General features: G+C 57.9%; 5 protein-coding genes across 11 annotated transcripts; 2 read left to right on the top strand and 3 right to left on the bottom strand.

Annotated features, from left to right (window-relative positions):
• The first annotated feature begins 36 nt into the window (after positions 1-36).
• Positions 37-10,314, top strand: TM7SF2 (transmembrane 7 superfamily member 2). 5 transcript variants are annotated; one of them, XM_085010763.1, is made up of 10 exons: positions 37-201; positions 616-812; positions 920-974; positions 1,370-1,564; positions 1,644-1,747; positions 3,136-3,255; positions 3,348-3,516; positions 3,719-3,799; positions 3,884-4,006; positions 10,160-10,314. In XM_085010763.1, the coding sequence occupies exons 1-10, from the start codon at positions 150-152 to the stop codon at positions 10,312-10,314; spliced, it is 1,251 nt and encodes a 416-aa protein (XP_084866889.1). In that variant the 5' UTR covers positions 37-149. The 5 variants fall into 5 exon arrangements, with proteins under 5 accessions (XP_084866889.1, XP_003122590.2, XP_084866890.1 ...); XM_003122542.5 differs by lacking the exon at positions 10,160-10,314 and adding an exon at positions 4,290-4,690; XM_085010764.1 differs by lacking the exon at positions 10,160-10,314 and adding an exon at positions 4,290-4,690 and having other exon boundaries at positions 1,096-1,564.
• ZNHIT2 (zinc finger HIT-type containing 2) lies at positions 4,821-6,139 on the bottom strand. Its single transcript, XM_003122543.5, has one exon. It carries the CDS (start codon positions 6,067-6,069, stop codon positions 4,870-4,872), a length of 1,200 nt encoding a protein of 399 aa, XP_003122591.3. The 5' UTR covers positions 6,070-6,139; the 3' UTR covers positions 4,821-4,869.
• FAU (FAU ubiquitin like and ribosomal protein S30 fusion) lies at positions 8,645-10,644 on the bottom strand. The gene is given in 5 exon segments (NM_213937.2): positions 8,645-8,820; positions 8,983-9,038; positions 9,626-9,770; positions 9,857-9,939; positions 10,208-10,644. Coding segments are annotated over 4 exon segments (402 nt in total). The 5' UTR covers positions 9,932-9,939; positions 10,208-10,644; the 3' UTR covers positions 8,645-8,694.
• On the top strand, positions 10,454-14,927 carry MRPL49 (mitochondrial ribosomal protein L49). The gene is given in 4 exon segments (NM_001245013.1): positions 10,454-10,555; positions 11,686-11,836; positions 13,354-13,478; positions 13,593-14,927. Coding segments are annotated over 4 exon segments (501 nt in total). The 5' UTR covers positions 10,454-10,477; the 3' UTR covers positions 13,740-14,927.
• Positions 14,853-21,973, bottom strand: SYVN1 (synoviolin 1). 3 transcript variants are annotated; one of them, XM_021082864.2, is made up of 16 exons: positions 21,699-21,973; positions 20,911-21,059; positions 20,583-20,675; positions 20,343-20,495; positions 20,170-20,218; positions 19,650-19,753; positions 18,874-19,000; positions 18,679-18,778; positions 18,519-18,584; positions 18,306-18,422; positions 18,049-18,212; positions 17,636-17,764; positions 17,390-17,542; positions 17,131-17,317; positions 16,174-16,325; positions 14,853-16,087 (listed from the first exon to the last, which is right to left on the bottom strand). In XM_021082864.2, exons 2-16 carry the CDS (start codon positions 21,040-21,042, stop codon positions 15,981-15,983), a joined length of 1,833 nt encoding a protein of 610 aa, XP_020938523.2. In that variant the 5' UTR covers positions 21,043-21,059; positions 21,699-21,973; the 3' UTR covers positions 14,853-15,980. The 3 variants fall into 3 exon arrangements, with proteins under 3 accessions (XP_020938523.2, XP_084866887.1, XP_003122589.2); XM_085010761.1 differs by having other exon boundaries at positions 20,911-21,046; positions 21,871-21,973; XM_003122541.5 differs by having other exon boundaries at positions 21,896-21,973.
• Between the last annotated feature and the right edge of the window lie 226 nt (positions 21,974-22,199).

Raw genomic sequence — 22,199 nt, 5'->3', positions numbered from 1 at the left:
GACGTCGGGACAAAAGCGGCCGCTGTCCGAGCTCAGGGCTCAGACAGGTGCAAGCCCAGCTGGGCTGGGTCTCTGCGCCACCGAGCCCATCTCCTGGGGGATGGGGTGGGCCGTGTTTCCTTGACAGACCTTCCGGCGGAGCGGAGACCATGGCCCCTCCTCAGGGCCCCCGGGCCCCGCTGGAATTCGGAGGACCCCTGGGTAATAAGGCAGAGCGGGGGGGACTTGGGGCCAGAGGCTTAGCGAGGAAGAAGAAGGTGAAGGGGCAGAATCAGAGGACAAAAGGTTTTGCGGGTTATTAAGGAAGCAAAGGGGTCGCGGGGGGTTGCGGGGGAGTGTCTGGAGAGGGGGCCGAGGAGGAACCAGTTCTGGGGGCTGCAGAGCAGGGCATCTGTGGAGCAGAGGACTGGACAGAGTAGGGGGAGCAGGAGCAGAGCCTTTGAGGGGACCTGGGGACAGAGACCAAGATGTAAGTCAAAGAAGGGGGCTAAGAACTGAGAACGTGACATGGAAGACAGCGGTGGGAATGCTGAGGGGCCCTGGATACGACTGCGCGCCTGTGGGGTCGGGGAGAGTTGGCGAGTGGGCGCCGGACGCGATCGCCCCCTTCCCTAGGTGCTGCGGCGCTGATGCTGCTGCTCCCCGCCACCATGTTCCACCTGCTACTGGCAGCCCGTTCGGGCCCGGCGCGTCTCCTGGGCCCACCCCCCTACCTGCCCGGACTCGAGATGCTGTGGAGCCCGTGGGCGCTGTTTCTGTGTCTCGCCTGGCTCGGCCTGCAGGCGGCGCTCTACCTCTTGCCGGCGCGCCAGGTGTGGACTCGGTTCGTGGAGGCGCGGGGGAGGCGGACAGGCGGGGGGACGGGCTCGGCAAGAAAGAAAGGCCCCTCAACCCTCATCAGAACCTTTTGTGCGTGCAGGTGGCCGAGGGGCAGGAACTGAAGAACAAGAGACGACTGCTCTACCCCATTAACGGTGCCTGGGGGCTGGGGCCTTGCGCCCAAGAGTTGCGGGGGTGGGGGGGTGGGGGGGTGGAGGTGGAGCCCCAGGCTTAGACGGAAGGCCCATGGAGGTGAGCCCGCGACTTTCCGCTCAGGACAGACATAGGGGAGTTCACTGGCCGTCTCCACACCCCTCGTTCCTTCACTCTTACTACAGCATTGGTTGCGACTCTGTGCATCAGAGAAGTGGTCGGGGTGACCCTCCAAAAGCCAAGGTTTCAGCCTAATGGCTTAGGGCAAGGTTTGCGACCTCCCTGGGCTTTAGGCTGTGTGTGTGTGTGTGCGTGCGTGCGTGCGTGCGTGTGTGTGTACTGGGCTGGGGCAGAGGTGGAGGGCTGCAATCCCCAGGACTCACTGTGTGCGGTTCAGGCTTCCAGGCCCTGGTGCTGACAGCCCTATTGGTGGGCCTGGGGGTGTTAGCCAGGCTGCCCCTGGGCGCGCTCCCAGAAATGCTCCTGCCCTTGGCATTTTCCGCCACCCTCATCGCCTTCGTCGGCAGCCTCCTTCTCTATCTGAAGGCTCTGGTAGCCCCTGCCTCCGCCCTGGCACCTGGCGGGAACTCAGGTGAGAGGAGGCCCAGTAGCGTGTAGATGGAAGCAGATGGGGGTGTTTGGCGGCAGCTTCACCCTCCATTATTCTCCAGGCAACCCCGTTTACGACTTTTTCCTGGGACGGGAGCTCAACCCACGCATCTGTTCCTTTGACTTCAAATATTTCTGCGAACTGCGGCCTGGCCTCATCGGCTGGGTATGCCGGGCATGGCTAAGTGGGCCTCCAGCCAGGAGGCGGGGCGGGGGCAGGGGTGAGCAGTGCCTGGGCAGGGCAGGGCTAATTTTGTGCAGACATAAAATCATTATTCATTCATTCATTTCACAAATATGTGTTGAGTCCACCATGTGCCCTAAACACTGCTCTAGGTACTGGGAGACAAAAGGAAAAGTAAGTTACCATAAAGGAAGACAAATCTCTCTGTCTTCATGAAGTCTACATTCTAGTGGGAAAGTCAGACACAAAATAAGTCACATATATACCCCATGTCACGGGATGCTAAGTGTTACGGAGATGGGGGAGGGAGTTAGGAGAGCAGGTGCAACTTTAAATCAAGCGGTCAAGTGCAAAAGCTATTTCAAGATGAGAGAATGATCCTGGTCCCATGGGTCAAAGTGATGCAGAACTTCAAATTGATCCCTGGGTTTAGCAACCTATCACTGGTGGCCCTGATGACAGGCCAGCTGTGCTTTTTGGGTATAACTACCCGTACTGAAGGGTCTCTTGGGCAAGGTCCCTGTCACCCTGGAAGTACCCCATCCAGGGGCAGGGGGAGTGCCGAGTGCCCATCACGGACCAGGATCCTGGCCTCCCGGTCCGTTTCTTCAGGTGTGAAATGGGATAAAGTAAGACCCTCCTCCCAAGACTCTGGTGAGGATTATAAGCAGTAGCCTTAATGACGGCGCCAAGCCCCGTGCTACCAGAGTGGGGCTGCTCAGTAAGGCTGGCTGCCAGCTAATCATTAGGGAGCACTTACCGTGTGCCAAACACACCATGCCTAGCATTTCGCACAAGTCAGTGAGTCCTCGGCCCCATGAGGTGGGTCCACGACTATCTCCATTTTCCACGTGGAGGTGGGGAAAGTAGACTCTAGCAGAGGGTAAGAGCAACTTATCCAGGTGGCAAAGCTGAGATTCAAAACCAGGGCTATTTTTTTTTTTTTTTTCTTTTTAGGGCCTCACCAACAGCATATGGAGGTTCCCAGGTGAGGGGTTGAATCAGAGCGACAGTGGCCCGCCTACACCAAAGCCACAGCAACGCCAGATACTTAACCCAGTGAGCGAAGCCAGGAGTTGAAACCGCATCCCCATGGATACTAGTTGGATTCGTTTCCGCTGCGCCACAACAGGAAGTCCAGCCACGGCTACTTTAACTCTCAAGCCTGAAGCGTCCACTTGCTCCATACGCTGCTCTCCCAAAGGGAACACGGCAGGACAAGGCTAGAGAAAACGGGCGGGGAGTGCATCAGGACGGGGACCATTGCAGGCTCTCTGTCCCTGGATTCAGAGAGAAGGGGCCAGGTGCTGCCACTCTGCGGAGACGGGCCGGGGCCAGACTGCCCTGCCTGACCGTCCGCCTCACCCCAGGTCCTCATCAACCTGGCCTTGCTGATGCAGGAGGCAGAACTTCGCGGGAGTCCCTCACTGGCCATGTGGCTGGTCAATGGCTTCCAGCTACTATACGTGGGAGATGCCCTTTGGCACGAGGTGAGGCTGGACTGGGTGGCGGGTGCGGGGGAAGGGAAGGGCGCCGGAGGCCCTCGTGGCTCTAAGTGTGTGTCTGGGTCCTGTCCCTGCAGGAGGCGGTCCTCACCACCATGGACATCATCCACGATGGGTTTGGCTTCATGCTGGCCTTCGGGGACCTCGCCTGGGTCCCTTTCACCTACAGCCTGCAGGCGCAGTTCCTGCTGTACCACCCACAGCCCCTGGGGTTACCCGGGGCATCGGTCATCTGCCTCATCAACGGTCAGTCAGGAAAGGGCAGCACCCTCCCTCCCCCTTTCACTCATTCACTATTTATTCAGCACCCACTAGGCAGGGGCGAAGCCTCGTGAACGTCTTTAAAGCCAAGCGCTGGGTCCCGAGGCTTCAGGCAGAGTCTGGGCTGTGGGTAGGTGGCCGGGAGCAGACAGAAGGTCCCTGACCGCCTGCTCACGCTTTCCCCCAGCTGTTGGATACTACATTTTCCGTGGAGCCAATTCTCAGAAAAACACCTTCCGAAAGAATCCTTCTGATCCCAGAGTGGCCGGTGAGCTGGGTTTCTAGGGTGCTGCGAGGTGGGGCAGCTGGACTTCCAGAGGGGTCCCCCATCCCACCACCTGTCTTTTTTCAGACCTTGAGACCATCCCTACAGCCACAGGGCGACAGCTGCTGGTGTCCGGATGGTGGGGTATGGTCCGCCATCCCAACTACCTTGGAGACCTCATCATGGCTCTGGCCTGGTCCCTGCCCTGCGGTGAGTGGCTTGGGTGGGCCCCCGGCAAGGGCCGCAGGCATGTGTGGGGCAGAGGCAGAGGGGTACCACAGGATGCCCGAGCAGGGTGTGGAATGGAGGGAGTAGTTGGGGCTGGGGATGGACTTGGCGTGGCAGACCTCAGTGACAGCCTAGCGCCATCAGCAACCCCCGCAGCCCTTGGACCTGTCACCACTGAGCCCTGATGCCCCTGTGAGCCATGAACTGTGGAAACCTTTGTGATCTGGGGGGCTGGCTGAGTGGTCAGAGACCCCTCTCCCCCCAGGGGTGTCCCACCTGTTGCCCTACTTCTACCTCCTCTACTTCACTGCGCTGCTGGTGCACCGGGAGGCCCGCGATGAGCAGCAGTGTCTACAGAAGTATGGCTTGGCCTGGCACGAATACTGCCGGCGGGTGCCCTACCGAATCATGCCCTATGTCTACTGAAGTAGCTCCATGCACCCCAGGCCGGGCATATGCAGGCAGGCCCATCTGCCAGCACACCCAGCACCAGGGGCCTGGACATGCCTGGGACTTTAGGGCTGGCACCCTACCCCACCCTGAGCTCCAACAGGCAGCGGTGAACAGCCTCAGACAGGGGGTTGGAGCAAGGGCAAGATGAAGCCCATGCTCAAAAACGGAGTGGATGGGCTGCTCTTCCCCCTTGGATAAACATCTGGAACCCTTGGTGGTGCTTCTCTTCCTTTCTGGGGCCAGGCTGTTTAAGAAATAGCTGGGTCAGCCCTGATCTGGGAGAAGCTGAGAGGTAGTCTGGGGGTGGCTGGGACAACAGCTGTCACTCAGAAATGGGCACCTGTGACAGGGCAGACCAGTCGCAGTTTTATTAATGACAGAGTGTCTCCAGTTCAGCCCGGGAGCTCCTCAATGAGAGTCCTGGGGGCAGGTGGCAAGGGGCCTCCCCAAAGCTGCTCCAGCTCCCCAGTGAGGGCTGCCACCTCCTCGGCTGCGACAGCGTGGGCTCGGTGCGCCCTGGCACAGTCTAGAGCCAACGGTGTGAGGGCCACTTCATTTTCGTTCGTCCAAGCCAGCAGGAACTGGCACTTCTTTCGGGCCCGGTAGAGGCGATCTCGCTCTTCGGTGGCCACGGCTTGTTTCCGGGCCCGGCCCAGGGTCTGAGCCAGGTCCCCCAGGGCTGCCAGCGTGTAGCCTTTCTGGTTGGCCGGGCCCTCACCCAGCAAGATGCGGGCGGCTTCTCGCATGGCACCCCGTGTGCCCAGGGGCCCGGGCGGATGCTCGCCTGCTTCCAGCACATGGGCTGCGGCCTGCAGGGCTTCCTCGGCAGAGGTGAAGACTTGCTGGGCGCCCAGGGCTCCAGAAACGCCGAGCAGCGTGGCACAGAAGTCGGAGAGCAGCGCCTCGTCGCCGCCGTGATACAGGGCCAGAGTGTGTGCGTAGGCGAACAGCACATTGGGCAGCTGGAAGCGCACGAGCGGCGACGCGCGGCCCCTGCTCAGGCTGGCCAGTGTGGGGATCCGGGTGGGCACGGCGGGCGCGCAGACCCCGGGGGCGTCTCCGGGAGTCGGCCCGGCGGCCGCGGGCTCATCCTTGACGGGTTCCGGCGGCGACCCCGCGGGGGCAGGCTCCAGCTCATCGGCGTCACGGCCCGGAGCATCACCCAGTTCCTCCAGAAGCCTCGGCCCGGCCCCACGACCCCACCACCACGGCCGCCACGGGGGCAGCAGCCGCCCGGCCTCGCCCCGGCTCAGCAGCCGCTCGAAAGCCGCCTTCTCGGCCGGGGCCAGCCGCTCCCAGAGTCCTGAGAGGCCGCCGGGCGCCGGGCCAGGCCTGAGGCCTGCGTCCTCGGGCTCATCCTCGGTCTCGCGTTGCTGACGCAGCCGGCGCAGGGCGCTGGCCAGGCGGCTGGGTGAGGCGCTGCGGCCGCGCAGCTCTCCCAGCACCTGGTCACGGTAGAAGTCTTCAGCGCAGGTGCCATGCGCCCGGTAGCAGCGCAGCGAGCAGTAGGGCACATTACAGCGAGGGCAGGTGTAGCGCGCCGGCTGGGCCTCCCCGGCCGGGCAGATACCACAGGGCCCGGCCGGCTCCATGGCAACTGGCGCCGCAGGCCACCCGGGAACGCACAGGATCGGAAACTTCCGGCGCTTCTCGGTTACTTCCGCCTCTCCGCGGGGCCGACGGAGCGCAGAGTCTGAGCCCTGAGGACTCTCGGCAGTTTCCGCCCGCACTCGGCAGTCAAGCCCCACCCCTCTCTCGAGCAGCGCTAGGGGAGGAGCGAGAGCTGCGAGCACCGTCCACGCCTCCCGCGGAGCCCCACCCTGCGCGCTGGGAAAGATATTGCGTCCCGCAGGGCGCTCTGGTGGTGCCAGCTCGCCCCCTAGTGGTTGCCTTTTTTGCACGATAAAGCGCTGTGGCGAAACCCAATCGATCTTTGCTGAGCACCTATTATATGCCAAGCCCATTGGAGATGAGACGTCTCTGCGCTGGACACAAAGCGGAGTGGAAGGAAGGCCGAAGTGGGGCACCTAGTCTAGACTGGGCGTGTGTGTTGGGGACATTTCCCCCTCCTTTTTTTTGTCCTTTTTTTTTTTTTTTTTTTAAGGGCTGCACCTGCCTGAGTTAGGGGTCTAATCAGAGCTGCAGCTGCTGGTCTGTGCCAGAGCAGCAGCAATGCCAGATCTGAACCGCGTCTGCCACCTACACCACAGCTCACGGCAATGCTGGATTGTTAACCCACTGAGCAAGGCCAGGGATCAAATCCACAACCTCATGGTTCCTAGTCGGATTCGCTTCTGCTGTGCCACAATGGGAACTCCATTTAAATTTTTTAAAAATTATTTCCCTGATGCAATTTTTTTTTCTACTGTACAGCATGGTGACCCAGTTACACATACATGTATACATTTTATTTTCTCACATTATCATGCACATTTCGCCTTTTAAGAAAGCAACATTAACAAATATCTGAGCTCCTGCTTAACTTTGCCCTCCACGCTAGGCACCGGTAACACACTGAGGAGCAAAAAGGCAGAGAGTTCCCACTGTGGTGCAGTAGGTTAAGAATTTGACTGCAGGGAGTTCCTGTTGTGGCTCAGTGGGTTAAGAGCTCAACTAGTACCTATGAGGATGCTGGTTAGATCGCTGGCCTCACTCAGTGGGTTAATGATGCGGCATTGCCGTGCGCTAAGCTGCAGCGTAAGTCCCATAGGCTTGGCTCTGGCGTCGCTCTGGCTGTGATGTAGGCCAGCAGCTGCAGCTCCGATTCAACCCCTAGCCCAGGTAGGAACCTCCAAATGTTCATATGCTGCAGGTGAGGCCCTAAAATGAAAAAGAGAAAGAAAGGAGGGGGAGAGAGAGAGAAAGGAAATCTGACTGCAGCAGCACTGGGGTGTGACCATATACAAAAGAGTACCTGTCCTAATAGAGCTTAGTTTGTGGTAGTGGTGTGGGGGAGTGACTGACCCACAAACTGTGCCTCGAGCCATGGCACCCCTGAAAGTAAGCTCTAGTTCTGTGGTCCTTCACTCACACCCAGTCCTGCCTTTGGGCTGCCTTCGAAATGCCTTGTCTTTATCTCAACATGGCCCATCTATTTGCCCACCAAGTTCTGGATGGATTTGATGAGTCTGCTCATTTTTTGCACCCCCTCCACCACTGGTGGCCGAAGCTACTTATTCCTCAACTGGATGGCATCAGCTTAACTGGCTTCCTAATTTTCTTACCTGCCAGCCCTCCAGAAAAGTCAGCCAAAGAAAATACTAGACAAGTCAGATCACACGAGACCCTTGTTAAAACCCTTACCTGCACTTGGTAACTTTATATTGCACTTGGGACTCCAACCCAAACTCTTCTCCATGTCTGACAAGACCCTGCAGACCTGCACACACCTTTGCACACAGTTCTCTTGGTTGAACTCTCACCATCTCACTTCCTGATGGGCTCCTGTTTCACGTCTCACATAGCCCATCCTCAGACCTCCCGAAAGATAGGGTATAGCTCTCTGCCCTCACACTCCCTTTCATTACAGCACCCTGCCTACTTTTCTTTGAAACTGTAACACTTTTAAGTATTTAGTTCCCTTGTTTTCCGCACAACATGCTAAACTCCTAGAAGGCATGGGGGCCAGTATCTTCCAGAACGATCACTACAAAAGACACAAATAGCCAACATGTTTGTGTTTTCTACGTGGCAGGCAGATTCGGATTTAAGCACTTGACACAATTTAATCTTCACAGCAACTCTCAAGAGATGATGGCAGAGATTAAATAGTTCATGCCAGTAAATAAATGCAACAAGTATCCAAACTCAAGACAGTTCAAGTCTAGAGCCTAAAGTCTTCACCGCATAACATGCCGTATTCCAAGAACCGGCAGACTCTGAATGGTATGCATGCATTGCTAGGAGGGAACCTAAATCGACCCCAGAGAACCCCACTTCTAGAAACACTGAAATAATCAAACTGATTAGGTTAGCAAAACCAGCCAGTCAGAACAAACAAAATCACTAGGACCAATTGGTTTACCAGCCTTCCGCCCCCCCCTCCAAGTTGCTGACTCTACTCCACTGCTAAGAAACCAAAACGAGACCTGTTTTTCACAACACCAGCCCTAGAACTAGAAGCCACATCTCTCTCTGAGGCCTGCACAAATGAAGATGAAACAATGAGATGATTGGACTAAGTGGCTTTATTAGTGAAAGCCGGGATTACAAAGGACTTAAGAGTTGGCATTGGGTCCCTTCTTCTTGCCAAAGGTGGGCACGACATTGACAAAGCGCCGGTTGTATTGCATACGTCTCTTGGCCCGGCCGGTCTTCTTCTTCTTTTTCTCTTGTTTGGCCACCTGGGAAAAGGGAGATTTGATCAGCCCAGGGTTGCCTCTTCCACCTTCCCTCAGGTTCACTGCCAGCCAGGAAGAGAGCAAACATGGCAAGAGCCAAAGGTTTTGGCTTAGCTGTGTCAGGGGAAAAAAAGTCCAAACACCACCACTAATACTCTCACTCACCTTGGGAGTCTGACCTCTGACTTTCCCAGCACGGGCCAGGGAACCATGAACTTTACCTGTGGTAAGAAAGGAGGACAGCAGTTAGAACAAGAAGGCCCCACCCAGCAGAATCCTTTCTCCCTCAACTCAAGCTTTAAAGGTAAGATGGGCCCAACAGGGAATTAAAACAAAGTCGTAGAGATCTGAACTCTGACCAAGAATATCCAGTCTAGTACATCCTGGGGTTTCACTTCAGGATTTTCCAGCTCCTGACTTACACCACAGCTCATGGCAACTTGGGATCCTTAATCCACCGAGCAAGACCAGGGGGTGGAACCCGCATCCTCATGGATACTAGTTGGGTTTGTAACCTGCTTAGCCACAAAGGGAACTCCAGCTCCTGACTTTAAACAAGACCTAGAGAGCACCTTGGTGATCTGCTCTAACCTCCTGATTTTCCTGAGGAAACTGAGACATAGACAAGGATCTATTTAGAAAGTGACTGAAATAGAACTACCGTCTAGAGAAGTTTCTCACAGACCTCTCAAGAGTTCCTCTTGAGGGAGGGAAACATGAAGAACCACCCTGGATTGAGGACCCTGAACTCCACACCCTACACCCATGAACTTACAAGCAGTTCAAGGTACAGTGCTCCCTAACTCACCTCCAAGCATACGGCCGGCTACTTCCAGAGTGCTCAGGGCCTCCACCCCACACTGGCCGAGGATGGCATCATCCTCCAGGGGCGTGCCTGCCAAGAGCAGGACTTGATCTTCTGGAGCGATGCCCTCCAACGAGGCTACATGAGCCTAAATGGAAAAACAAGACTCATTAACGTTCCCGCGGAAGGCAAAGGCGAACACAAAAGACCCCAGGAAACACTACGACGCCTCACCTTGATCTGGGCGACCGTCTCCTGGCCGGTCACCTCGAGAGTGTGTAGCTCCTGGGCGCGGACAAAGAGCTGCATGTTGGCGACTGAAAAAAAAAAAAGGGGTTGCCTGTAAGAGAATAAATACTCTGGGACAGAAGGGATCAGGTAATGGGGGATGGGCCGGGGGCGACTGCGCCGGGGAGCAGCTGGTCTCGGGGTCTCACGTGGGTAAGGCCGGACCTGCCAGGGGGGTCCGATGGGGATCGGCCAGGCCCCCAGACCAGCCCTCTTCCTCTTTTTTCCCCGTTCCTTCTAACCTCGCAGCCAAGCCCCAAATAAGACCTCCGGATCTATCCAAGGCCAAAATCTTACCTGAAGCGCGGACACCCCTGCCGCTACCGCGAAGATGGAGTCGAGAAAGAGGAAGGAGCGAGGGCGCGCACGTCCTCTCCGCCTGCTGCGTGCCACGTCACTACTGAGCGACCGCCAAGATCTCTGATTTTTGTACCGCCCAGAGCCGTCCTGGCTCCGCCTCCTTACGCTTTGCGCAGGCGTTCTCTCGGTCCTGGGCGGAGCGATCATAAAGGGGCTGGACCAGGCGGGTTGCGTGCGCAGAAAGCTAGTGTACCTGGGCTGTTCGAGATGGCGGCGACTGTGCTCTGCGGTGTACTTCGTGCCTGGAGAACTGGCGTCCCGCTGGGCTGCGGGCTACGGCGGCTGGTGAGAGCGCTGAGCCTGGTGCTGGAAGCAGAGGGCTGGTTGTGAGGCTGTTATCCCTTGCTCGTCCCTTCTTGGGGGTCGCTTTTCTGGAGCTCAGATACTAGACTGAGAGGGAAGGGGGCAGGGCCTGAAGTGGGCTCCGGATTGTGGGGCTTAAGATACTGAAATATGATTGGAGGACAGCCTGAGTTAGAACTAGGTGCTGGGCATCGATTCTTGCTGATTTTACGTACACACACACACACACACGTAGACAAAATATTTTTTTGGCCGCGAGACATGTGGAATTCAGGGTTCGAACCTGCCAGAGCAGCGACCTCAGCCCCCGCAGACAGCAGTGACAACGCCGGATCCTTAACCGCTGCCCCGCAAAAGAACTCCGCTGCCTTATTTTTTGAAGGGGACACCGTTGTAGACGTTGGAGGTTGGCCCCAGATCTTGGCGGCACCTCTGGGAACCTAAGACTCACAATGTATAGGACTGAACATCTTTCTTCTGATTCTTTTTGTGACCCTGGGACCTATCAGGAGTTCTGGGTATCTGCTGGGAGAAGTATGGGAGGATAGGAATGTGACCTCAGGTAGATTGTTTGCTAATGTCTTGATATTTCTTGGATATAAAAAGAAGATAATAAAATACCTAATGTATCAAATTATAAGAATTGAGTGAGGAATTTCTATCGTGGCTCAGCAGTTAATGAATCCGATTAGCATTCATTAGGATGCGGGTTTGATCCCTGGCCTCGCTCAGTGGGTTAAGGATCCGGGGTTGCCACGAGCTGTGGTGTAGGTTGGGTGTTGCTGTGGTTGTGGCATAGACAGGTAGTATAGCTCCAGTTCGACCCCTAGCCTGGGAATCTCCACATGTCAAGGTGCGGCCCTAAAAAAAAAGATCAAAAAAAAAAAAAAATTCTAAGAGAGGTGGGCCTGAGTTCCTGAACTTCTTTTTAAGTCCCCTCAGTATCCTGCACCCGGGACTGAAGTCTGGTGCTTTCCTGCCTCAGCCTTTTCTTTAAGCCCTTCTCTCTGCTTGTAATGTTTCCTTTTCCTGCTTGAGGAAAGGTCTGCCTGTTGGGGGCTGGGTGGTGGGTGGGCTGATGGGAGATGGTCGTTTGTTTGTTTTTGCCTCAGAGCCAGACCCAGGGGACCCCTGAGTACCCCAGCTTCGTGGAGTCTGTGGATGAATACCATTTCGTGGAGCGCCTCTTACCCCCTGCCAGCATCCCAAAGCCCCCAAAGCACGAACATTATCCCACTCCTAGTGGCTGGCAGCCCCCCAGAGGTGAGCAGGGTTCTGGGGATGGCGTGAAGGCTGCAGGAAAACATCCCCTCCGTAGGGGTCTCTGCCCTGGCTGAGGCTCTGGATTCCCGGTGGGTTCAGGACTGGCAACCCCGAGCTAGCATCTGTCTGTGTTCAGGGAAGGGCCCCGAATGGAGCACTGTTTTACTAGTACCGCCCCCACACACGATTGGGGTGGGGTCTTGCCCTGTGGGAAAAGCGAAGCATGGAGAGAAGACCCAAGAACTTGGACCCCTACCCCCATCCCTGGCCATAAGTGAGAACACAGCTTGGGAGTTGGGCAGTTCTGGATCCACAGATTCGCAGTTCTGGCCAGGGTTTTTTGTTTGTTTTCCATTTTAGAGCTGCACCCCAGGCATATGGAAGTTCCTGGGCTAGGGGTTGAGTCAGAGCTGCAGCTGACAGTTTATGCCACAGCCACAGCAGTGCCAGATCTGAGCCACATCTGTGATCTACACCACAGCTTGCAGCAGTGCTGGATTTTTTTTTTTTTTTTTTTTTTTTTTTTGTCTTTTTGCTATTTCTTGGGCCGCTCCCACGGCATATGGAGGTTCCCAGGCTAGGGGTCCAATCAGAGCTGTCGCTGCCTGCCTACACCAGAGCCACAGTAACGCGGGATCCGAGCCGCATCTGCAACCTACACCACAGCTCAGGGCAACGCCGGATCGTTAACCCACTGAGCAAGGGCAGGGACCGAACCCGCAACCTCATGGTTCCTAGTCGGATTTGTTAACCACTGCGCCACGACGGGAACTCCAGTGCTGGATCTTTAATGCACTGAGCGAGGCCAGAGATTGAACCCACTCCTTCATGGATGCTAGTTGGGTTCTTAACCCAACTAGTGAACAGCAGGAACTCCCTATTGCCAGTATTTTTGAGTAAGTCACTTAGCTTCTCCCAACTTCAGTTTCAGCAAAATAGAGATAATCTGCTCAGCACATAAAATGCATTGTGCAGAGCCCAGCCCGTGGTAGGTTTTCATTGCTTAGAAATACCCATCCCTGGAGTTCCCTGGTGGTTCATCAGGTTAAGGATCCTGCATTGTCACTGCTATGGTTCAGGTCCCTGCCATGGTGTGGGTTTGATCCTGGGCCCAGGAATTTCCACATGCTGTGGATGTGGCCAGACCTCTGTTCCAACCTCTTCTCCACAAAAAACCCCAATAAATACCCATCCTTTTGTGCTAGAGCTTGATTTTAGCCTCCCTGTTTCAGTGGAGGAGAGCAAGGATTGGCTCCAGAGGACCTAAAGAGGCATAGCCCTGACTTCATTTCTTCTTGAGTGCCTGGTGCCAGGCCCTATGCTGGGCCTTGAGGTACCAAGAACAGGCTGGTCCTGGTCCTAAACTTAGGGCAAGTGCAAGTCTCCTGATCTCAAGTCTGGAGGTGGCTTTGCTGTTGGGTTCACTGACCCTCTGCCTACTCTGCGGAGAACGGCCTTGGTGGAGGGGCCACGAGGTCTAGGAGCTTTTGCCTCATCACCGCCCCTCCCTGCCGCAGACCCTGCGCCCAGCCTGCCCTACTTCGTGCGGCGCTCGAGGATGCACAACATCCCCGTCTACAGGGACATCACACACGGCAACCGTCAGATGACTGTGATCCGCAAGGTGGAGGGAGACATTTGGGTGAGTGGGCGCGTGGCTCGGGGCGATTCTGACCCCTTGGGGGCTGAAGGGGTGAGAGCCTGCAAGAGGGTCGGGTCTCCTGACCAGGCCCGATGTGTTATTATTTCCCCCCAGGCCCTGCAGAAGGATGTGGAAGATTTTCTGAGCCCGCTGCTGGGGAAGACACCTGTCACCCAGGTCAATGAGGTGACAGGTACCCTTCGGGTCAAGGGCTACTTTGACCAGCAGCTCAAAGCCTGGCTTCTGGAGAAGGGCTTCTGAAGCCCGGCTGAGCAGCGTGCATCACAGTGTCCCCCTCTGACTGGAGTCTTGGGGTCTCAGGAGGAGGGAGGTGACCATGGGAGCAACTGGGACAGCAGGTAGAGACCAGGGTGGAGGGCTTTCGAGTGGGACTTGCTTGTATGAAGGAAGAAATGGGACCGTGTGCTGGGGAGGGCCTCTAGAGACCCACCAGCAATAGTCAAGCTGGCGGGGGTGTTAATTGCTCCCCCCGCCACACACACACACACACACACACGCTTTGGCCTGTTCCTGCTCTCCCTTCATGGGAGCTCCTTGGACTCAGCCATTCAACTTTCAGAGGTAACTGGCTACCCCTCTGGTGGAAGCAACAGCCCAACCCAGTTTGCAGGAGACGGCAGCACAGGCCAGACCCACCGGGCACGTTCCTTCTTGGGCTCTCACACCGTCACTGCCGCACAAATCCTGAGCCCGCTTGGTAGGGGCCACAGAACACAAGATGACTCAGACGTGGGTCCTGAAGGTCTTCAGTTCCACGTGCAGCACATCAGCCCCTGGGCTCACTCCTTCCACCCCGCAGAGGTAGGAGGGCCGCCAGCAGGACTCTTCCAGACTGGAGTTGGGCCTGACTGGGTTCCCAGCTCCAGCAAGCTAAGGGATGAGCTCTAGCTGGCCTGCCCACAAGGGGGTGCTTAAGAGCTCCCGGCGGCCCAGCAAAGGGCCATCCTTCCCAGGGTGCTGACCTAGTATCAGGGCTGGACAGCGGGTTTGCGGGCAGGAAGATGCTGTCCTTTGGCCTCTGCCATCTCATCCCACCCCAGCCTAGGAACTTCGTACTTGGGAGTCACAAGGACCAGAAGCCCGAATTCCCACCCAAGCTCAGTATCAAACTGGCTGTGGCAGGTTTCGAAGTCTGGCTTCCCCTGCGTGCTCTGACCTAAGGACCAGGCACTTCACCTTTCTGGGGCTTTCTTCGTGTGTAAAACGGATATATTTTCCTAATATGTTAATATTCGACAGTGTGCCCAAGGACAGTGCTGACTTTAAACCCTCATTCCTGGAGGTTCCAGGTTACTGATCTACCCCTGAGTAAAAGGAGCCCGCACATGGATCCCATGGCATCAGTTCCACCAGTCATTAATGCAAGTTTTTATTTGGCTGTATATACAATTTAAGCTATTAAAATTTGTACAATATTTACAAATTAAATAATCATCTGAAACTGTCTCCAGCAACTCTTGTAACACAAAACCAAGGGGGAAAAGACAGGGGCAGGCAAGGCCTTGGCTCCTGTGGTCCCTACCTGGCCCAGAGCCTTTTCTCAACTGGAAAGACCAGGAGCTTGGCACTCCTGCGACCTTTTCCTGGGGTCAAGCATTCAAATTCAAAGACAAAATTTAAGCCAAAAGACAGTAGCAAGGAAGTAATACCAGTTCTTCTAAACTCAAGAAAAATTCTTAACTAAGTTAAGAAGTGGCCTTCCGCTGGTTCTGGGGCTTGCAGTGGTTCAGAAGCGCGCACGCACACACACGAGCCCTCAGCCTGGAGTGAGGCTGCAGTGGCTGCTGGGTGAGACCAGGGACAGTCTCCCCTTAGACAAACTGCAGGGAGAAAAGGGCCTGGGGGGGAGGGGCAGAGCAGGGCCCCTCAGTGCTGCCCACCTGCTCCTCCACCCCAGACACTCCTTTCCCTGAGTTATGTGGTTGCCAGTAAGACATGGAAATGCCACAGGGCACAAGGGGCACAGCCACCACCACAAAAGGCTTCTGGGGAGTCTAGGGTAAGAAAAGGACATGGGTACCAGTCTCGGTGGGTGGGCCGTGGAGCAGGTTCCTGGCCCACCTCCAGCCCTTGAGTCCACACTTGGGAACGGGAGCTAATACTGTTGGGTGCTGCAGCGTGACTCCACACACAAGGGGGGCTCGGAGGGGCTGCCCCTTCTCCCAGAAAGGGGTCGGGTGGGGTCAGAGGGCTTCTCCAGGCAGCACCTTGCTGCCTTCAGGGCCTCAGCAGAACACGGCATGGCTGAAGAGCTGGAGAGGAAGGCTGGAATGACCCGGATCCCCATGGCTGCCCGGGACTGTACGGGCTGGAGAAAGCCCTCAGCCCCTTTCCACTTGGTCTAGGGTGCCACCTCCTCTGCCTCAGAACTGGGGGTCGCTACTCCCTGGTGCAGAAAGAGGGAGCTGGCACTTGGTGGCAGGATGTGTTCCAGCAGAGGGCTGCTCAAGAGTGGGGGCAGGGGCCAGGACTGGGGCAGTGTCAGTGGGCAACCGGGGACTCCAACTTCTGTAGGCGACGGCGGCGGAGCTCCGCTGCATCAGGCTCCCCATCCTCGGGCAGCTCCTCGGTGCCCGATGACTCAGGAGCTGGGGACAGACAAATCCAGAGGTGGCATCCAGAGAGGTCCCCTAGGCCCGCCACCCCACCCCTGCCTCAGGCTGACAGCAACTACCTGGAGGCTTTTCCGGTTCCAGGGCTGGTGGGGAGGCTTCTGGGGATGGGGTGGTGGCCTCAAAGCTGGGGATGCTGGCAGAGGAAGCAGCAGCGACAGCTGTAGGGGCGGTCTCCTCAGTCGGGTTGGCTGAGGTGGCAGGCCGGGGGGGCCTAGGAAGGGAAGGGACAAGAGGAGGGCCTTGGCATCCTGGCCTGTGGACAGGCTCTGCCCTTGGTGAGCCCTGCATGGTGCAGTCCAGCACCACTGGGCCTCTGCAGCCCAGAGACCAGCAGACAGTCAAATACACAGTGTATGAACTGCAGTAATTCCATACCACAGACTGACTATAAACCGTGTTCATCGCCACACTGCAGAATCCCTCCCCCTGCCCCCGGAGCTGCTGGGCACCTTATAGGCTACCAACTAAGACAGTCCACTGATCAAACCCAGAGCACACAAGTCTCAGCCTCCAGCTCCCCTCCAAGCCTGTGCTGTTGCTGCTGGGTGCCAGGCACTTCACACGTCGCTAGTAAATAGGAATTAGAACTTCTCTATTTAAATAAGGTGATGAAGGCACAGCAAGTGAGTGATGGGACCAGGACTTGAACTCAGGCTGGCTCCAAGTGACTTTATTTGCTATCTCAGATCAGGGGCAGTGATTCCCAAAGTGTCACCCTGTGTCAAGAGGGTACAGGTGATAAATAAAGTACTGATAATTTCAAGTAATTTGACTTTAGAAAAACATAAAGGAACAAGATTCAAGGTTGGCTCCTCCCTCTCTAGGTCCAGATAGGCCTTCTGCAATAGGATAGACAAGCACCAAGAACCTGACACCCTGCTGTGCCCGCAGGTAGGATACCTGAATCAACAGGTGTCACAGGGTGGCAGAAGAGAAAAAGGCCAAGAACCACTGCTGGGGGCCTTCTCTTGGCAGCCCCACACCCCCCTGCCCGCATGGGTCCCCTGTAGACGTACCCCAGGGAGGCGAGCACGGTGAGGTACTGGTTGATCTGCAGCATGGCAGCGTCCAGCAGCGTGTGGATGTTGCGCAGGCTCTGTAGCCGGGCCTCCAGGTGCTGCCGCTCATGGCCTTCCAGAGCCCGCAGTTCCTCCGGGGTCAGCCCGGCAAAGCCAGCAGGAGGCACAGGCATTGGGGGGAAGGCTGGAGGGAGACAGAGGCTCAGCCCGGGCTGCCTGGGCCTGACGCCCTCCCGCCTCCCCAGACAACCCTTACCAAAGGGTGGAGGCAGCGGCATGCCCATCCAGGGAGGAGGGAAGGGGAAGCCCGAGGCGGGGCCGGCTTCGGGGGCGGAGGCAGAGCCAGGCGCGGGGGCGGAGGCAGGAGAAGCAGCTGTGGTTGTGGCTGCTCCACTGGGCCGAGAAAGGGCTGCTCACGGGCGACAACAGGAAGTTTGTGAATGTCGAGGGGTCTCTCCTTCCCTTCCTCCCCCCTGGCTGCCGCAGAACCCCAAAGGCTCACCTGCACTGGTGGAAGGAGGGGCCGCAGCCTCCCCTGAGCTGGGGGGAGGTGGAACAGGAGGAAAGGGGCCCATGGGGGGCCAGAGCGGGAACATGCCTGGAGGAAAGGGAGGCAGGAGGCCCTGGGGGACTGCAGAGAGAGAAGGGGCGGTGGTGAGAAAAGGTCCAAACAAAGCTCCCAATCGCAAGCAAGGGACTGGTGGATGGGCTCTGGCCGCTGCTCCCACAGGCTCTGAGCTCAGCGCTGGTAACATGTGACCGCAGTCAGCCCCGTCTCTTCCTGTGATCCCCCTGCCCCCACCCTGACTGAGCTTCAAGAGGGCAGAGACTCGACTCCCCCCAGTATCTCCCCTACCCAACGCAAGGCAAGGACTCAAGAGTGTGTTGGATGGCCAAATAAGGGGGGCCACTCACAGTTGGGGGGCTGGGGTAAGAGTGGTGGAGGGTGGGGGGCAGGTGGTGGCCCCTGATCCGCAGGTTCAGGGGGTGGTGGTGACTGGTTCGGCAGTGATGCCCGAAGGACGTCCATGCGGCAGGTAGGGCAGGTCTGCTGCCGCTGGAACCAGGAGCGCAGGCAGCTGGGGGAAGACCAGGCAATGGTCAGCAGATCCCTGGGGGTGTGCCTTCCAGAGCCTCTGCCCGGTGTGCAGGCTCCTCAGGGCATCTCCCACCTGGTGTGGAAAATGTGGTTGCAGGGCAGTCTCTTGGCACCCGTCACCATCTCTTCTCTGCAAATGATGCAGACATTGTCCATGGCCTGGAGTTCCTCTGCGGTGGCATCTGGATACCTGGTTAGGGCAGGCCAGGGACACGTCGAGACCAGAGCTGCAGGCCGCGGCCTCTAGGGCACAGCTTGGGAGAGTGGCTAGGACTGGCCCACTTACAGTGTGTTCATGTTGCGGATGGCTCGGCGAGACATGATGGCGTCGGTCACAGCTTTCTTGAACTGCCTACGAGGACAGTTTCAGTAGAAGTGGCGGCGGGGGGGGGGGGGCTCAGTAGGAGGAGCAGGGGGTGGGGGGAGCAGGGCAGGGCAAGACTCACCTCATGGCCAGGTACATAGGCCGGATGGCAAAGAGGGGGAAAGTGTGCACCTTGATCATGATGGTCATGAAAGCCATGTACAGCAGAACCTTGATGAAGCCTGGGGGGCAGGGGCGCAGAGCAGCGGGTCACAGGGCGTGGCAGGCAGGGCCTGGGAGGCCAGGCCAGGTCAGGGGAGGCCCAGGCTCGCCTCACCTGTGAACAGCTCCGTGTAGAGCATGTACACAGCCTTGTTGTCCCAGGGGTTCTCGCTCTGCAGGTCCACGGAGTGCAGCACGTACTTGATGAAGATGGTCAGCACCATGGTCATCAGGATGGCGTACTGGGGCGGGCGGACAGGGGACGTGAGACTGCAGCCCCCGCTCCAGCCACACTCCGCTGTCCCCAGGCCTGCACGCGGCAGAGCACAGCGCCGCAAGCACAGGCCTGGACACAGCGTCCGCCTAGCTCCTCCACTGAGACGGTGCGCAATTCGCTAGAGCCCTCGGAACCTCAGTGTGCCTGTCTGTAAAGGACAGAATTAACTGCTCCTTTGTCACAGCAAGCCTTTGCTCGGTGAAAGAGACGCAGGGCCTCAGCACAGAGCCCAGCATACAGTAGGCACTCAATAAGCAAGAGCTGTGTTGTCACTGAACATACACTTCCCCTGCAGCGGACAGGCCGCCCCGGTTGTCTATCAGGCTAATCCCTTCTGTCCCTCAACAGCCAGCTCCTCTGGCATCAACTTCCCGGAAGCCTTCCCTGAGCACCAGCTCAGGGCTCCTCCTCCACATGGGGCTCTTTCCATGGCTTCCCCACTCTCCTCGGAGCAAGTGTGGAGCGGGCAGGGGCTGGGACTGACGGATAGCCGCTCCTTGGTGGCCCACGCGGGCTGGCCACAGAGCAGATGCTCATGAGGGTTTGTTGAGTTACTCAAGGCACACGCAGGGCCACCTTGGGCTTGTCCTCCCAACCTCCCAAGCCAGTTTTACCTCAAAGCCAAACACCAGCTGCACAGAGGCCCCACGGGTCAGGATGCTGTGATAGGCATGGCTGACGAAGAGGAAGTCCAGGATACCCAGGAGGAACATAAGGGCTGTAGGGACCCCCCAAATGGGAGGTTGGTGGGGTCAGCCCAGGGCCTGACAGCCACTTCCTGCTCTAAGGCAGCTCCCACCCTCAAGCCCACCATGGCCCCAGCCATCTAGTCAGGTGAGCACACTCTGCTGAACCCGGCCCCCTGGGAACTCCGGTTCTGCCCAAAGGTGGCCCAAGCTCCAGGTGAGGAGGCAAAGAGCTAAGGGGCCAGGCAGTTGAAAAGCCCCAGAGTGGAACAGGTCAGAGATGATGCAAATTAACTTCCTAAATTATCTTTCCTGTACAGCTGCGGCCGAGGGGCAGCCTGTGCTCTACGCTACAGGTCCACGGTCACTGACTTTTCCTGTTCCAGTCCTTCATGTTGCCTCTTCTCCCTCCAGCTCCCTCCTCTCCTCTCCCGTGGATCTCACTCACAGACAATGCGGCAGTGGAAGAGCCAGGAGATGTTGGGGCTGCGCTCCATCTGAAGCAGAGCAGAGAAAGGGGCCTGTCAGGGAGGCTGGAGCTCATCCTGCATCCCCAACCCAGCGCCCACTCACAAGCCTGCCCCCCAGCCGCTCCAGAAAATCTCCCCCGACCCGACTCACAAAGTCCACACGGTCCTCAGCCAGCCAGTGAAAACACTTGAGGAAGAGGAGGAGAGTGAAGAGGGCAACAAAGCGGGGGCTGAAGTCATCCCGAAAGACAGTGAAGGCCAGACACGTCTCAGTGACGGCATACCAGGAACGTTCCAGAAGGTGCTAGGGGTTGGCAACGAGTGATGTGGAGCTCAGACATTCTGCCTGCCCAGCTCCCTGCCCCTCACCTTGGGGCCAGGAACACCTTACCTCCATCTCTGCTGCCCTCAGCTGTCCAAAGAACACCTTGCCCATCACCTTGCCCAAGAGGAAGACAAGGACGAAGGCCTGGATGTACAGGACCTAGGAGTGAGGAGGAGAGGCTATGGTTTGAGCCGGCTTTCTGCTCCGCGCTGCTTGGGGCTCACCATTCAGGAACCTCTCCACACCCCCCATCACTAATTTATTCAAAGCTCCCCCTGCCTGTGGGCTCCCTCGATTTTTCTCCTACTTACCAGAGCTCGAGCCCCACCCCTGGCTCAAGATGACTCCTCCTTCCCTCCCAGAGAGTTCCTCCCTCCTTGAGCCCTGAACTCACGGCCATGCTGGGGCTGGACTTGGTCAAGTACACCACAGTGGGGTAGAACTGGTGCTTGAGGTAGTAGGCGTGAGCCACCACGGCCCCGGTCAGCGCCAGGCTGGCCGCCATCATCACGGCGGTGCGGAACATTGCCCTGGCCTGGGGACCTGCGTGGGAGAGGAAAGGTAAGGTCACAGCTGTGTGATGCCACCCCGTGCAAACCTAGCCCAGCGCCTGAGACGCAGTGTTAACACACAGGGGAAAGAAAAGCCTCATTCCCCCATCATCGCATCGAGAAGAGCCCATGCTCCCCCATTCCACAAGTGGCAAGACTGAGCCTCAAAGGGGTTAAGCGACCACACTGACGCAAGGCCTGGAGCCCGGGTCAGTCTTGTTTCAAAGCTAGGACTCTTTCCACGCTGCCTGCCAAACCGCCGCCTCTAGGGAAGAATGAGGAAAGGCAGCAGCGTCGGAGGAGGGAACTGCTCCCACTGACCCTAAAGTGACGGTGATGGGGTGGGATGCAAACGCAGAAATCTCCAGAAGCGGGAATGGGCGGCCTGGACCGGGAGAGGCCAAGGCGCTGGGGGGCGCCGCCGGGTAGGCGACAGCGTCGGTGACAGCTCTGCCAGGGTGGGCAGCTCCAACGCGCGCCCGGCGGGAGCGGGCGGGGTACGTCAGCCTGGAACCCTGGCGCCCCCCAACCCCCTGGGGAAGTGTCAACTCGGGGCACCGGAGAAACGGCCGACCGCCAGGATGCAGGGGCGGGACGGAGAGGGACCCGGGTCGACCCCGCGGCCGCGCACCTGTAAGCGCCAGGAGCTGCGAGTGTCGCAGGCGGGGCCCAGCCTCTGCGAGCGCGGCCGCGCGGGCAACTATCTCCAGCTGACAGGCCGAAAGCTGGCGGCGGGGCTGAGGGGGCGCGCCGACCCCGGGGACCTCAAGGGGAAAGGTCCAGGCCCCTACTCCAACCACAACCCGGGTCCGACCCCCGCCCACTCACCAGGAGCCCAGCGCCGCGAGCCCGCTCAGTCCCCGCGACTGCGGAGGCGGCTCCGGTTAACAACACTCCCCACCCCCTGCGAGCCGGAACTTCGGGGGTGAGACACCTCACTTCCGGCGGGGCGGGGCGGGGCGGGGCGTGGACCGTACCAAGTGCCCCGGTCCCTTGTGCGCCCTGCTCATTCTCCCTGGTGCCAAGAGCAGTAGTCCCTCCACCCTTCTGGCGTTCGTGCCCACTGTTCGAGTGAAAGATGCGAGAGGTGGTCTGAGCGGAATTAAGGCAACTTGGAGAGGATTAGAGTCTC

The sequence above is a fragment of the Sus scrofa genome, chromosome 2, assembly GCF_054392235.1.
Source record: "Sus scrofa isolate SSC_HxYL_T2T_F1_AM1 chromosome 2, Sscrofa_HxYL_maternal_Yorkshire_Landrace_v2.0, whole genome shotgun sequence".
NCBI classification, from domain to species: Eukaryota; Metazoa; Chordata; class Mammalia; order Artiodactyla; family Suidae; genus Sus; species Sus scrofa.
The sequence above is the reverse complement of the archived record's forward strand: the minus strand, read 5'-3'. Positions and strand labels throughout refer to the sequence as shown.